General features: G+C 38.6%; 1 protein-coding gene across 1 annotated transcript; it reads right to left on the bottom strand.

The window, feature by feature from the left end:
- Positions 1-10,597: 10,597 nt before the first annotated feature.
- LOC129899786 (uncharacterized) lies at positions 10,598-11,753 on the bottom strand. The gene is made up of 4 exons (XM_055974802.1): positions 11,602-11,753; positions 11,337-11,484; positions 10,889-10,968; positions 10,598-10,754 (listed from the first exon to the last, which is right to left on the bottom strand). Exons 1-4 carry the CDS (start codon positions 11,751-11,753, stop codon positions 10,598-10,600), a joined length of 537 nt encoding a protein of 178 aa, XP_055830777.1.
- Between the last annotated feature and the right edge of the window lie 5,589 nt (positions 11,754-17,342).

A 17,342-nucleotide genomic window follows, 5' to 3' on the forward strand; every position in this document is an offset into this window, starting at 1 on the left:
TTTGTTGTGAAGGATGTCCAAGTCTCCTGTCCCATATATTGATGTCTGGCACTATTACTCCTACAGCTACAATTTTTTGAGTACATTATACAACTTCCTTTTGTTTCAGGGCTCTCTTGAATATGTATAGACCACCTTCTTACTTACCAATTCCCTTCACCTTGCCACTGAAGAGGTCCTGAAAAATAAAAAAATCAGGGTAAAGTTATACAAAGCATGAGAATTCCCTTGTGATCTTCGATACTGGCAACAAATTGAAGTGGAAGTCTGGTACATATAGGACATTCTTCAACACTTCATTATCAAATATAGATGTTTCTCCTACATGACTGATTTCTACTTTATCTCCTGTAGGTAGATGTACTTGATTCTTCTGTGACTTAGGCAATCCATGACTCTTTATTAATAAGTGTTTGTTTGATATGATATGGTGAGATGCACCAGAGTCTACTATCCAATCATGAGAAAGAATATTTGATATAGAACAAGTAGCAATACTAGCCACATTAAGCCTATGTTCCTGCATATCTCTATTCAGCATATCTAGTATTTGTTGTACTCTTTGTTAGTGAATGCTTGTCCCTTGGCTGGGATTGCATTGTTCTCCATTTGACTTGTTGATGCCATCTGAGAATGATCATATTGGCCACTGGTAACATTATGTATTGAGTGTTCCTGCCCTCCATGACTGCCAACATGTGAGAAGCTGGTTGTGTTTCTCAGATTCTTTGTTGTGACCTGTTCTCCATCATAGCTACTAGAATTGTTCTTCATTCTATTATTTCCATAACTTGACTTCTTTCTTTGCTTCCAATAAGTTGGATAGCCAATTTACTTATAGTAATTCTCTTTGGTGTGACCAGTGAAATGATAATATTCAGAGATTCTTCCTTTGTAATACTCCCATCCTTGGCTCTTGTTCACATTCATTATTACAGAATCTGATTTTTCAACTACATTATTCATGCAAGCTGAGTGTTGAATCTCATCTTCAATGATCATAGAATAAGCTTGATTGATAGATGGTGTAGTATCCTTCAGCAAAATTTGTCTTCTAGCCTGATCATATGATTCATTTAGGCCACTTAGAAATTGAATCAATCTCAGTTATTGCAGGTGATCAGCATACTCTTTTGATTGAGGACATGTGCAACAAGGAATTGGTATCACTGAATCATATTCACTCCATAATGTCTTTAATTTGGTAAAGTAATGAGATACAAAATCTGTGCCTTATGTAAGTGTAGTAATATCCCTATGTAATTGATATATTCTCATGCGATTTACCTTGTGAAATCTCTCTTTCAGATCTGCCCAAACTGAGAAGGCTTTTGTTGCATAAACAATACTATTGAGAAGCTCTTCATTGACTGTGTTCATCAGCCATGAGAGTACAATTGCATTATAAGTCTCCCATTGCTCAGGAATCTCATCTCCTTATAGTGTCTTAGTGCAGACACCTATCACGAAACCATACTTTCTCTTTCCCAATAGTGAGATCCTTATTGACCTACTCCAAATTCCATAGTTTTCATATCCAACAAGCTTAATTAGAATCAGCAAAGCACCAGAGGTATCTAAAGGGATAATGTATAAAGGATCATTTTGATCAATTTTCATAATTGCCCTTTCTGCAGAATCTAGTAACGAACTAAGCTATCAACACAACTATCTAGTAGAGATCTAAACTCTATCAATCTAATTCTAATTATCCTGCATCGAATGCTCTGATTCCATGATAAAATGTGAGCTTTGAGAGCTCAAAACTCCATCACAAGCTAGAAAAAAACATGGAAGAAAGCAGAACAGAAGAGATGATAATCTTATTGATCTATCTCTCTTGAATTTGTTGTACATCAGGCTTTATAGCCAAGGATTACAAAATATCTTCAAAAAAAACTAACTACTAATCCAGCTGGCCACGTGCACTATGTAGTGTAACTAACTATGTGCACTGTGTAGTGTAACTAACTTCTAACAGTGTAACTAACTTTCAAAAATGCTACAATGTATATACTATATTTGAATACTGAGACAAGGCCATCATGTCACCATCAAATAGGCTATGGAAACACTCTGATTTGATTCCAGGCTAGTGAAAAAAGACATCATCACATAACTACTTGACGGTTCCCTTAGCTCTCTATCCATTCTCACTCACAAACAAAACCCCTAAAGTTCATATTCTCATATTGCCGGCATATAGGAGTTGCAGAAACTCAAGTATGTAGGTCAAAGTAATCACATCTATCTCGGTGATATACCAACCTACAAAAAAAGATATAGGTACTAATATTTACTATTGCCACTAAATATAATAAAGCGATAATTATATTATTGCTTTTTAAAAAAATCACAAAAACATCCAAAAAGGTGCCATAGAAGGATGAGGAAGAAACATCATTTTATTGGTCTACTCGGAGATGATATAATATTTTAGATACTAATATGGATACCCGCCAAGTCTATCATGCAATTCAAGTGTGTTTGTAAAGTTTGGAACACTTTGACATGACAAGATCCCAACTTTGTCAAGTCCTACATTACTAGGTTTCATACCCGTCCTTCAGCCACCCACCTCTAGTTAGGATTTCCTAAATAGATTTTGTCATGCCTCGGGAGGGTACCTTGGACGTAACAGACACTCAAAAGCCTTTGCTGTATCCTAAGTGAACCACTTGGCCTAATCACAGATTCGTTCATTCAGCGGAAGACTTAGTTTAAGAAAAAAACAAATTTTAATGGGCTAACTCAATCATTCAAATCAGAAATATAGTTTGAAAGAAAACTAATCAAGAGTCAAAGACAACGGAATAAATCCATCACCATCAAGTCTATGAAGCCTCTATCTGGACTATTTATATAGTGTCAATGATAGGTTCATGGCTATCTCAAAAGAACTACTTATAAGAAATAGAACAAAATGAATATTATCCCACAGAAAGCAAGGAGGTCTCACCACAATAAGGAAAGAAAAAGATCTTCAACGAAGCATCTGCTGATGATCTCTAGTACCTGTCCCTATATTATAAATTAACGAGTATGTAATATGACAAAATGAAACAAAAATACATCAAAGGTGCTCAAGATAGAATGAAACTCACCCAGCTCAGTAATATGCAACTTGTTCAAAATATGTCATATATTTTCCTGCACAATCTGGGAATATCTCTTAACCGACAACAATCTCACCACCTAACTCTAGGTGATGTACAACGAAACGATATCGTCCATCCAATACTTGCCAATGTAAAGGACGAATCAACCAACCTTGGATCCATAATTAATAAAGTCCTATGTTGTCGGGACAATAAAAAAGGAAACATCTGACTTAACGGTTCAATCTTCTCTTATGCTGGCTACATAGTTATTGAGTTTTACTCTAACCCCATTAGGTGCTCGATACTAATCCCAAAACTCAATATGCTCATACAACTTGAACCAATTAGTTCAATCAAAACTTTTGACTAGTCTCATTAGACTCTCATCAAAACTCAATCTCATCTTAATCATTATGCTCTTTCAAATCAACTCAATCCAATCCACTCATTTAGATCAAATACTCAACTCTCTTCAATTTCGTTAAAACATGAAATATCTACTCAAATAATGCATAGTGAAATCAAGATCAAAATAGTTATAGTCTTAAAGACTTTCAATTCAACTCGGGCTCTACTCATTTTCAAATCATCAAGTTCTTTCAAAAAAAAAATATTTATAAAATCAATCCCAACATATTAAAACTCTATCTCAAAACCATCATTTATGCTCAAAATATTTGTATTCAATATAATAATTAAAAGACTTCTCAAACTCAACTCATGCATGACTCATCTTATGCAGGACATTTACCATTCATACTTTCAATCTTAATTAATGCATAAAATCGAATATAATACTCAATTAGGGTTTATGTGAATGAATACATGAATATGCATCCAATTCAAATATTTAACCTATGAACATCATCAATACATATTCAATTAAATACAATGAACTTAATAAGACAATAGATAACTCAAGAACTCAATTCAAGAAACTCGAAAACTCTAATTCAACTCAAGTCAAATTAGTAAAGATGATGGGGCACGTGGAAAACTTAGTCCAACGTTGTGTTAGCCTTACAAACCTTAAAAGCTCCACAAATCTTGATGAAAAATCTTAACTTGAAGAAGAACAATCAAGAGACCCTTTTTTTGAAATTCTTGGATTTGTTTACTTTGAAACCCTATGGTTAGGATTTAAGATTTCACTTATTGATTCATGTATATATGAAGAAATTTAAGTTGGAAATATTGAAATCTATGAAGAAGAATGTCACGACCCAACCCCGTAGGCCGCGACTAGGTCCAACCTAGACCCCCCATATACATATCTATCAGTTGTGATCACATCGAATTATAAACATGCAATGCATATAAATCAAGTGTAGTCAAACCGGACTACAAATAACACAACGCCATGCATCAGAGCCCTATTGGGCGATAATATTTTCATATATTTGTAATCTCTTTCATTTGCATCATAGCATGAAAGGGCACACAAGACGACAAGGATGCCATAACATAATAACATATATTATACATTATGTAGACCCAGCTGAACCAAACTGACACATACAACCCACATATACATGTCTGCAGACCTCTAACAATATTAATGACAACATATGGTGGGACAGGGCCCCCACCGTACCCCTGAATAATAATTATATACATAGAAGGTCTAATACCCAAAGGCTTGGCTCTGATACAATGGAGCCTCTTCCAGTTGAGCTGAGCGGAATCCTAAGCTAACGGATTCCCAAAACTTGTACCTGTACTTGCGGGCATGAAATGCAGCCCCCCGATAAAAGGGGGTCAGTACGACATATGTACTGAGTATGTAAAACATAACACAATACGGCTGGAGGCATATCTGAAATAGAGAAACAGGAGATAAAATATCATATAAGAAATCTGTACCTGTACTCTCTGATTTATAAAAACATATATGCTTAAATTTTCAATATAGCCATCCCCATCAGGGATTTGGTGAATTATATCTGTAGAACCATCACCTCTTTATTACAACACATCATCACTATATACATACGTACCCATCCCTCTAGTGAGAGCACGATGGATAATGCAGTGGAATTATGCATGAATCCGATAACCATCCCGGGACTCGAAGAAGAAGTGTTACAGTATACACGAGTAAAGTAGTGGAAAACAAAACACAGTTTAAATCATTATCTAAGACTCAATAAAGTTATCAAGCGGACTATCACTTGGAGATCAGGGTAGGAAGTATCTGACGTATACCCTCTAAATGTCACTAAGAACTATGTAAAAAGGAGTTTTGGAAATCTTGGACATATACCAGTGTGAGATATCTTATAGAAGTCCGAGCATTAATTATCTCAGATTCTTTAGAAAAAAGAAGGGTTCTATCTAATCAATCACTATACAGTCACAGAGAAGACTCGAGGAATAGGGGCTTAACTATTTTAAGAGTCTTAACATAAAGAAGTGAATATGAATTATGAATCATAAATCATGAATCATGTTCATAGCTCATGAATAGAGTTACCCCAAGATTCATACACATATCATTGGTCACTTAAATCTAAGACATGCCCAAAAGAAAGAAACGATAGGCTTTACATACTTATGTCAAAAACATGCCAAGAGAAAACTTCACATACCTGTTTTGGGTTACTTCTTATCCCGTTCATCTCGTCGTTCTTTGAACCTAAGTAACATAAAAGCAACACGAGTATTAATCCCCCTTGTCTTTCCATTACCTTTGGCTACACATGAGTGTTCATAGAACTCAGCCCCTTGTTCGCATTCTCGATTAGTTCTTTAACTAGCTAAGGCGTTAACGAAAATTGGGCAGCACCTCCCCTATAATGTGCCCTATCCGAATTCCCAATTTCACTCCTAATAACTATAGAAAACCAACAAAAATAATCTGCAAAATATGTTTAAGAAATTCACATCAACAATATACAACATAAACTCCAAACGACTCGCTGGAAACTACGATACCAAAATAAGGTTTCTAGTTTCCATTTTGCAAAACCTTTAACCGTACGAAGCAGGCGGTTGTGTGGCTGAAACCAGAAGATCCCCCACCTCCTTTAGAACACTTTTGGTCCCTGCAACACACCACCACACGACCAGCAGCAGCCCCTCCACACACAATGTCTCATTTCGACTATAATTTAACTATAACGATTCCAATTTAGTTTATTTCGAATATCGAGCATTTACATGACTTTATTACATTTACAGCAGTATAAACGTTGTATAATACACTTCATAACGACCCCATAAAGTCCAAATTTAAAGTAGAAGCCTTACCTTACCCGAAATTGGCCAAAATTGCGCCTTGAAAACCTTTTTAACATGCTGAAAGTAGCGGACTGTTTGTAGCTCGTCCTTGCTGCCCCAAAATGGATTTTTATGTTTTCAACCATCTCTATATCATCGTAGGATACCCTAAAAAATTAATTCATGGAACGAAATCAGGACTTACCTATTTTGTTCCTCCAAGTCGTCGCTAGTTTCTCTCTAGACTTAGGGTTTGTTTTCTTTGTTTTGCTGTAGATTTAAGTGTAGGAACTGAAGCATATGTTACATATACATACATATATGTTGTCCCAAGAGGTGACATGTGTCATCCCCTAAGAGGGACACGTGTCAAGCCCTTATTGGGCCACCGTGTCCATGCAAGCAAGGTGGGGCTACCACGTGGCAGTGGGGCCTACCTTCCCCAAGCAGGTGGGTCACCTACTTGACCCCAATAAGGTGGGTCACCTACTTGAACCCAAGAAGGTGGGTCACTTTCTTGCTTGAGGTGCTGCCATGTGTCACACCTTCAGTGGCTGCCATGTGTAATCTTCTCTTCCTCCTAGTGGGTTCATAATCTCGTCTTATTTTAATAGCCTATGTAATCCATGCTACGTAAGCTTGGTATGTACTCAAGTAGCTTTGGTATGTAGGACTTCCAAGTTAGTAGCTTACGTGGGTAAATCTAGTCCTACGACTCATCACCTGGCCTCTAATTCCTTCTGGATTCTTATGACTCTATTTCCAACCTTCTCTACTATAGGGTATCACATTCTCCCTTTATTAGAGTCGTTTGATAGTGTCGTAGTGTATCCGGATCACATGATAATGTCTAAGGAACTTAAGAGACATTCCGAGTTTAAAAGTGTGGGGTGTAACATCCTTCCCCCCTTTAGAACATTCATCCCCGAATGTTAACTTACCTCATAGGGTTTCACAAGGATCTCGGGGGTTCTATATAACCGTCGTGTCTCAATCCATTTAGGGGTTTAGACTACCTTTGTACATAGGGAACAAGTCCGGATATCTTCTTTCTATCTCTTTTTTGACTTCTCAGGGCACCTTCTTTCTGGTTTTTGTTTTGCCACAATACCTTGACGGGAGTCACGTCCTAGTTCGCAACCTTCTAATTTGTTGTTCTAAGACGGTTATAGGTTGTTCCTCATAGGATTCCATTTTGTGGACATCATCTATGGGATACACTCTAGGTAGATCACCAGTACATTGTGAAGTACCTATCATGACCCAACTCTGGAGCCGCGACTGGTGCCCTATTTGGACACCCAAACAAACTTACATACTAAATCATCATATCATAGGAGAATTCCAGTTTAGTATTTTTTGATTTTTTTTAATCAGAACAGAAGGCAATTTTTATTCTAAGTGGTCGCGAGTGCAGAAAATATCATATCAAACCAAAAGGGGCGACGAAACACGTATCACCAGATATGTGCATATATATATAAATATATAGGTTGTTTTGGTCGTTATAATAGAAGGAACCGCATTAAGACACAAGTCATAGACAAACACGCATACATGACCCATGACCCACACCGATGTCTACAGGCCCCTACCAAAGCATAATGAAAGCATATGACGGGATAGGGCCCCACCGTACCCAAATGGTCAAATACATAACAGTGTGTACATCAGAAAGACATATACCAAAATGTGGCTCCGAGTCAAAGGAGCACTCTGTAGTAGAAGAAGGTGTGCAGCCTACGCCGACGGATCTAGAACATCTGTACCTGCGGGCATAAATGTAGTCCCCAAAGAAAGGGGGTTAGTACGAAATATGTACTAAATATGTAAAGCACAAGTGTAAGGAATATAAATCATAACTGAAAGGAAGGGTACAAGGAGAACATACCAAACCAGAACATCAAAATTTATAATGAAAACATATGTACATAATGCAAATAAAATCATGCATAAGGCGTAGGAATGTAGTCACCACCCTGTCACTGGTGCCACAACACATCATACTCCGAAAGGTTTCAAATCACCGTACCAACCCCAAACATATCATATCATCATAGCATGCCATATCATCAGAATATATCATATGCCATATCACATCATGTCACCATAGACGGTACCCAGCCCTATGGCAAGGTCTCGATACCCGTAACACACCATACTGCCGAGTATATTATAGGGCGCACGATTACAAAATTGGCCCGGGTTCCAGCAAATGATATCATAGTAGTATGCATGAGCGGAGTAGTGAGAAACTAATGCAGCACATATATATATCAAACATTTCTGAAATTATGTTTGCAGTCCCAAAATGGGTATTAGAACATCAGGGGATGATTAGGATATTATTATTTTATTTTTAGTTTTTGTTGGAATAATCATAGGCAAAAGTTATCCCTTTATGTTATATCAGAATACACTAGATAGGACAACTAGGTGAATTTCAGAGCTAGTGGGCCCACCTCCGACAAAGTCGAGGTGGCATACATAAATTTCAAACATTTGGCCCTACGGAGTCATCTATCAAGGTTGTAGGATGATCCGGTGTTATAAGTAGAAGTTACGGATATTTGCACGTTTCTTTTCAACATACATGAATGTTTAATTCGATTTCACTAAATGGATTTCTAGGAAATTTAAGCTCGGATTCTCATGAGGAGAGTTTTTTCCGAGACTCAAATTACAACCTACTACACTTAGGATATGCCAAAAAAAAGAAAAGAAAGAGCTTTACATACCTTATCCGCTTCTTACGCTCACTCAAACTCAAATCCCATTTCTTCCAAAATCTACAAATGATCACAATTACCAAATGTAAATTATAAGCCTCTAAGAATTCAATTTTTTTCCTTTACTTGCCTACAAATATTTGGGCATCACCTCTCCTATAAATTCAACATCCCCGAGAATTTAAATCAGCTAGAATATCAACAACAACACCCACAAGCATACCAACAACATCAATAATTACTACAAAGCACAATTTACACTAATAATCTTTCTTCTTCTTCTCTTTTGTCACATAAGGCCACAAGTTCTTCTCCACCTCACCTTCAAACTAATATTAATATTTCATATTCATTTACTAGCTCAAGACCACGTAATCATAATTCGAAAGAAGTTAACATTATTCCATACAATATACAAGAATTCCACCAAAACCATAATCCACCCAAAACTTCTATGAATGTAACAAAACTACCAAATTACATTGTCTCCTTCCAAATTCATTAAGAATAACAATAATTCACATACTAGAATTCTATTTCCATAATTACACAAAAACTATACTAAAATCACATAATTCTCTAAAACAACTTATAACCAATTTCAATGCCGTCTCGAATTATTAAACTTTTAGTTACACCAAAATCGCCATAACGACACCACTAACAAGCTAAATAAGGTTCAATTCCTCTTCTCCCAACCATCACACCCCACGGCCACACACACCCACTTGCACACCCACATGGTCACACACACATACATCACAAGTATATGATTTTCACTTAATTCTACTAGCTACAACACACCCACTTCTTCCATAACATGAGAAGATAAAATTCTTACCTTATTCTTCAAATTCCGACTTGTCACAAATGTAGTTTTCTCGCTTAATTACTTATGCCACATTGAAGAGGGCCTCGAACTTGACAAGAATTCAAGAAGACAAGATTTTTGGATCAAAGGTGAAGAACTTGAAATTTTCCTCTTTCTTCTCCTAGCTTCGGTCTTGGCTCTCTTTTTTTCTCTAGTTGATGACTTTGATTTTTCTTGAAGCTTCTAATAAGTAAATGATATATCTATATAGATGATATATGGGTAATGGGCCTTCCATTCTTTGGGCCTCAACTCTTCTTATTATTATTATTATTTTGTTTTGAGCCCAAAACTATAAGTCTTACTAGTAATTCACAAAACTAGTTTTCCAAAATTTTGAATTTTTCCCTCGGCCTTCCTCCATATTTCCACACCAATTTTTCCATGAACATCACACTGGTACTAATTAAAATAAATAAAATAATTTACAACCTCATTCTTTGCAAGCCAAAAATATTTTTTCCTCTTTCCGAATGCGCAAATGTGTGAGATGTAACATCCTCCCCTCCTTTAGAACATTCATCCCCGAATGTTAAATTAGCCTTATGGGTTGGATTCTTTATATGGGAGGCACACATAATTCATTACTAATTAATGTAATCAATTAAGGAATTTAAGTTACCTAACGGCATAGGAAACAGGTGTGGATATTTCTTCTTCATCTCGCTTTCAGCCTCTCAGGTCATTTTCTCTCGGTTATTGTTCCTCCACAGAACCTTGACAGAGAGTACATCCTTTGTGCGTAATCTTCTCACCTGCCGATCTAAAATGGCTACGGGCTGTTCTTCATAAGATAGCTCTTCAGTTATCTGTACATCTTCTATAGGGAATATTCTGGAAGGATCACCAACACATTTACGAAGCATAGATACATAAAAACTGGGTGCACTGCCTCCAGATCGGATGGTAAGTCTAGCTCATAGGCTACTTCGCCTATCCTCCGGGTAATCTGATAAAGTCCGATATACCGCGGACTAAGCTTACCCTTTTTGCCAAACCTCATCACACCCTTCATGGGCGACACCTTTAGAAATACCCAATCGCCAATCTGAAAATCTAGTGGTCGATATCGCTTATCTGTATATGATTTTTGTCAACTCTGGGTAGCCAATAACCACTCCTGAATAAGCTTTACCTTATCAACTGCTTGTTGTACCACATCTGGCCCAATTAATTTAGTCTCGCCCACATCAAACTAACCAATCGGGGACACTTCCTACCATACAGGGCTTCATACGGCGCTATCTGAATGCTGGAATGGTAGCTATTATTATAAGAAAATTCAATAAGTGGCAAATGATCATCCCAGCTACCTTTTAAATTAATTACACAGGCCCGCAACATATCTTCTAGCGTCTGAATAGTGCACTCGTCCTATCCGTCAGAGTGAGGATGAAATGTGGTGCTAAGACTCACCTGAGTCCCTAATCCTTCCTGGAACGATCTCCAGAAGTTAGCCATAAATTGGGCACCTCTGTCGGTTATAATAGATACAGGAATTCCATGGAGACTTACTATCTCCTTAATATATAATCTAGCATAATCCCCAACCGAATATGTAGTCCTGACAGGAAGAAAATGGGCTGATTTTGTCAATCTGTCAACAATAACCCAAATAGAATCATACCTACATAGAGTGCGTGGTAATCCTATAACGAAATCCATATTAATTATTTCCTACTTCCAAGCAGGAATTTCCATTTGCTGTAGTAATCCAACGGGCTTTTGATGTTCGATCTTGACTTGCTGACAGTTAGGATACTGACCCACAAACTCTGCAATGTCTCTTTTCATCCCATCCCACCAATACAAACATTTGAGATCATGATACATTTTAGTGGATCCAGGATGAACAGAATATTGGGCATTATGTGCCTCGCCTATTATTTACTACCGCAGCCCTACAATGTCAGGTACACATATCCTGCATTCACATAATAATACCCCATCAGACAAAATTTTAAACTGAGTCCTTTCTTTGTTAAAAGCCACATCTTTGTACTATAACATATTGGGATCCTTGAACTGCCGCCGTTTTACCTCTTCCATAAGTGATGATTCACCAACATCTCGGATACAAATCCTGGTATCTCCAGAATTGGCCAAATGAACTCCAAGACTGGCTAACTGATGAATCTCATGAACCAATTCTTTCTTTTCTGGTGGCATGTCGGTTAAACTGCCCATGGACTTGCGGCTAAGTGCATCAGCTACCACATTGGCTTTCCTCAGATGATACAAAATATCGACATTATAATCTTTCAATAATTCAAGCTATCTTCTCTGCCGCAAATTTAGCTCATTTTGCTTAAAAATATACTGCAGGATCTTGTGGTCCATAGAAATATTAATGTGGACCCCATATAAATAATGCCGCCATATCTTCAAGGCATGAATCACCGCGACTAATTCTAAATTATGAGTGGGATAATTTCTATGATGCGGTCTGAGCTGCCGAGAAGTATAATCTATGACTCAATCGTGCTACATTAACACACAACCTATCCTAATACCCGAAGCATCACAATAAACGACATACCCTTCCAACCCCTCTAGAAGAGCTAAAACTGGAGTTGTAATCAAGTTTTCCTTTAGCAATCGAAAATTGCATTCACAAGCGTCAGTCCAATGAAAATTTGATGCCTTTTGAGTTAGCTTTGTTAAGGGTGCCGCAATAGAAGAAAAAGTTTCTACAAATCTTCTGTAATACCCAGATAACCCCAAAAAGTTGCATACCTCTGTTGGTGTGGTAGGCCTAGGCTAATTCTTTATAGCCTCAATCTTTTGTGTATCGATTTGAATGTTATCTGCTCCAACAATATGCCCCAGGAATGCCATGGAGGTTAACCAGAATTCACATTTAGAGAATTTAGCATATAATTTTTGTTGCCAAAGTATGCTGAGTACTGTTCTCAGATGATTGGAATGTGCTTCTGCTGATTGTGAGTAAACTAAAATATCATCAATAAATACAATCACGAACATATCAAGGTACGACCGAAATACCCGATTCATCAAGTCCATAAACATTGCTGGAGCATTAGCCATCCCAAAAGACATCACCCTGAATTCATAATGCCCATATCGGGTCCTGAAAGTAGTCTTCGGAATATCTGCCTCTCGTACCCATACCTGATGGTAGCCCGAACATAAATCAATCTTCGAAAAATATTTGGAACCCTACAACTGATCAAATAAATCATCAATTCGTGGAACGGGTTATTTATTCTTTATGGTCACCTTATTTAATTGTCTGTAGTCAATACACATCCGTAGTGACCCGTCTTTCTTCCTTACAAATAATATCGGCGCTCCCCAGGGCGATGTACTGGTCCTAATGAAGTCTTTGTCTAATAAGTCTTTCAGTTGCTCCTTTAATTCTTTAAATTCTGTCGGCGCCATTCTATACGGAGGGATGGATATAGGTTGAGTATCCAGCAGCAAATCTATCGTGAACTCTACCTCCCATTCAGGGGGAAGGCCTAGAAACTCATCCAGAAATAAATCTGGGAATTCATTGACTATCGGAACTGATGGGAGAACAGGTATCTCGGCCTTAGTATCGTATACCCGAACCAGATGATAAATATAGCCTTTTTGAATCATTTTTTAAGCCTTGAGGTGTGAAATAAACTTACCCCTCGGCGATGTTGTACTCCCTGCCCATTCTACCACTGGTTCCCTTGGAAATTGAAATCGGACTACCTTTTTCCGGCAGTCGACATTAGCATAACAGGAAGCTAACCAGTCCATCCCCATAATAACATCAAATTCGATCATACCTAATTTCACCAAATCAGCTTTAGTGCAATGATCACATATAATCACAGAACAATCCTTATATACCTGCCTAGCTATAATAAAATCCCCAACTGGTGTAGCTACCTCAAATGGCTCTATAGGTTCAAGAATTATTCTGATTTTACTAGCAACGAGCGGAGAGATATATGATAAAGTAGATCCTGGATCAATCAATGCATATACAGATCGAGAGAAAACCAATAATGTACCTGTGACAACATTTGGCGATGCCTCTTGATCCTGGCGGCTAGCCAATGCATATATGCGGTTCGAAGGACCGCTAGAATCAGAAACCCCACCATGGCCTCGACCACGACCCGGCAGTGCCGGCACACCTCATCCCACAAGACGTGTAGCTGGAGGGGTAGACGATGAACCAACAGCTGATCCTGTCTGCTGAACTGTGCCACCCGCACCACTTGCCAAAGGACAATTTTGCATGATATGGCCTTGATGGACGCAAGAAAAGTAGGCTCTTGTAGCTCGGTAGCACTCCTTGGGATGTGATCTCCCACAATAAGAACACCGAGACATAGGGGGCCTGGACTGACCAGAACCTCTACTTGTCTATAGACTTGATGCTCTGGAACTCTGGTCGGCCCAAGATGGCCCTGCACTATTAAGTCATCTAACGGCGGACTGCGTACTCTGGCTTAATGGAGAAATATATCTACCAAACTACTACTGAGGCTGCCCGCCTCAGAAATCTCCAGAATACCCCGCTAATCTGGACCTCTTGGACAACCTCATGTCATGATCTCTACCAGAATGATCTCCCCTATGCTGGTCCTCCATTCCCTGTGCATAGGCCTATAGTCGGCCAACATCTATACCAACTTGAGATGCCATCGCCATACATCTGTCGACCAAATAACGATCCAACCCTATCATGTACCAATGCATCCTGTCCTCCATATCAGCTATAATAGTAGGTGCATATCGGTCAAGAGAATCAAACTCCAAGCTGTACTCTCAAACACTCCTGCCTCGCTACCTCAGCTGTAAAAATCTATCAACTCTCGCCTGCCGCAGCTCTAGGGGCAAAAAGTGGCTGAGGAAGGCAGCTATAAACTCATCCCATATAGTTGGGGGAGCACCCTTACCCCTGGACAGCTCCCAGGACTCATACCAATTAATCGCAACATGTCGTAACTTGTGTGTAGCTAACTCAACAGACTCGGTCTTAGAAGCCCTGACCAGTCTCAATGAGCGTTGCATCTGCCGAATAAAATCTTGGAGGTCCTCCTTGGGCTTAGACTTGAAAAACTCTGGAGGATTACATGTCAGGAAATCGCGGACCTTCAAACTATCATGTTTGTCATCATCATCACCTCTCTGCCCATGTCTATGAGCCTGACCCACTACTATCATCATCAGCAATTGCACAGCCTCTTTTAGAACCCTATCCTCCGCCCCAGGCTGAGGAGCTAGAGGCTCGGGGGATGGAGCCTCTAGAGCTAATGGGGGAGCTGCTCCAAGCTCCTCCAGTAGTGGTGTAGCAGACCCCTCTGACTGGGGCATAACATCTGGCCTAGTCTGAGCACGAGCCAGGGTAGCTCTTGGCCTCCGACTCATCTATCCTACCACTGCTTTTCCCTTCTGGGCTACCATCACCTTCTTCGGAGGCATCACCAAAAAATACAATAGCCGATTAGTAAAGGAATTCATCCTAGTAGCACGGCTCTAGCGAACGATCTAAGATTCAAAGAAAAGTAATACCCTAAATGTCCTACAGCCTCCTATTTATAGATGTGGTGTACAACATATCGATAAAGAGAACTCTACGAGATACGGCATGTAGACACTTCGAGGACAAATCGCTCTGATACCACTTTTTTCACGACCCAACTCTAGGGCCGCGACTCGTGCCCTAGTTGGACACCTAAACGAACTTACATACTAAATCTTCATATCACAGGAGAATTCTGATTTAGTATTTTTTTTAATTAGAACAAAAGGTAATTTTTATTTTAAGCGGTCACGCGTGCAGAAATTATCATATCAAACCAAAAGGGGCGACAGAACACGTATCGCCAGATATGTGCATATATATACAAACATATAGGCTATCTTGGCCATTATAATAGGAGGGACCGCATTAAGACACAAGTCATAGACAAACATGCATACACGACCCATGACCCACACCGATGTCTACAAGCCTCTACCAAAGCATAACAAAAACATATGACGGGATAGGGCCTCGCCGTACCCAAATGGTCAAATACATAAGAGTGTGTACATCAGAAAGACATATACCAAAATGTGGCTCCGAGTCAAAGGAGCACTTTATAGTAGCAGAAGGTGTGCAACCTACGCCGATGGATCCAGAACATCTGTACCTATACGCATAAATGCATCCCCCGAAGAAAGGGGTTAATATGAAATATGTACTGAATATGTAAATCACAAGTGTAAGGAATATAAATCATAACTGAAAGGAAGGGTACAAGGAGCACATACCAAACCAGAACATCAAAATTTGTACTGAAAACATATGTACCTAATGCAAATAAAATCATGCATAAGGCGTAGGAACGTGGTCACTACCCTGACGCTGGTGCCACAACACATCATACTCCGAAAGGTTTCAAATCTCCGTACCAACCCCAAACATATCATATTATCACAGCATGACATATCATCATAACATATCATATGCCATATCACATCATGTCACCATAGATGGTACCCCGCCCTATGGCGAGGTCTTGAGACCCGTAACACATCATACTGCTGAGTATATTATAGGGCCACGATTATAAAGATGTCCCGGGTTCCGGCAAATGATATCATAGTAGTATGCATGAGCGGAGTAGTGAGAAACTAATGCAGCACATATATATATCAAACATTTCTAAAATTATGTTTGCAGTCCCAAAATGGGTATTAGAACATAAGGGGACGATTAGGATATTATTATTTTATTTTTAGTTTTTGTAGAAAAACTCATAGGCAAAAGTTATCCCTTTATGTTATATCAGAATAAACTAGATAGGACAACTAGGTGAATTTCAGAGCTAGTGGGCCCACCTCTGGCCAAGCCGAGGTGGCGTACATAAATTTCAAACATTTGGCCCTACGTAGTCATCTATCAAGATTGTAGGATGATCCGGTGTTATAAGTAGAAGTTACGGATATTTGCACGTTTCTTTTCAACATAGATGAATTTTTAATTCAATTTCACTGAATGGATTTTTAGGAAATTTAAGCTCGGATTCTCATGAGTATAGTTTTTCCCGAGACTCAAATTACAACCTACTACACTTAGGATATGCCAAAAGAAGAAAAGGAAGAGCTTTACATACCTTATCCGTTTCTTACGCTCACTCAAACTCAAATCCCGTTTCTTTCAAAATCTACAAATGGTCACAATTACCAAATGTAAATTATAAGCCTTTAAGAGTTCAATTTTTTTCCTTTACTTGCCTACAAAAAATTGGGCATCACCTCCCCTATAAATTCAACATCCCCGAGAATTTAACTCGGCTAGAATATCAACAACAACACCCACAAGCATAGCAACAACATCAACAATTACTACAAAGCACAATTTACACTAATAATCTTTCTTCTTCTTCTCTTTTGTCACATAAGGCCACAAGTTCTACTCCACCTCAC

The sequence above is a fragment of the Solanum dulcamara genome, chromosome 8 (assembly GCF_947179165.1).
Source record: "Solanum dulcamara chromosome 8, daSolDulc1.2, whole genome shotgun sequence".
In the NCBI taxonomy this organism is placed as follows: domain Eukaryota; kingdom Viridiplantae; phylum Streptophyta; class Magnoliopsida; order Solanales; family Solanaceae; genus Solanum; species Solanum dulcamara.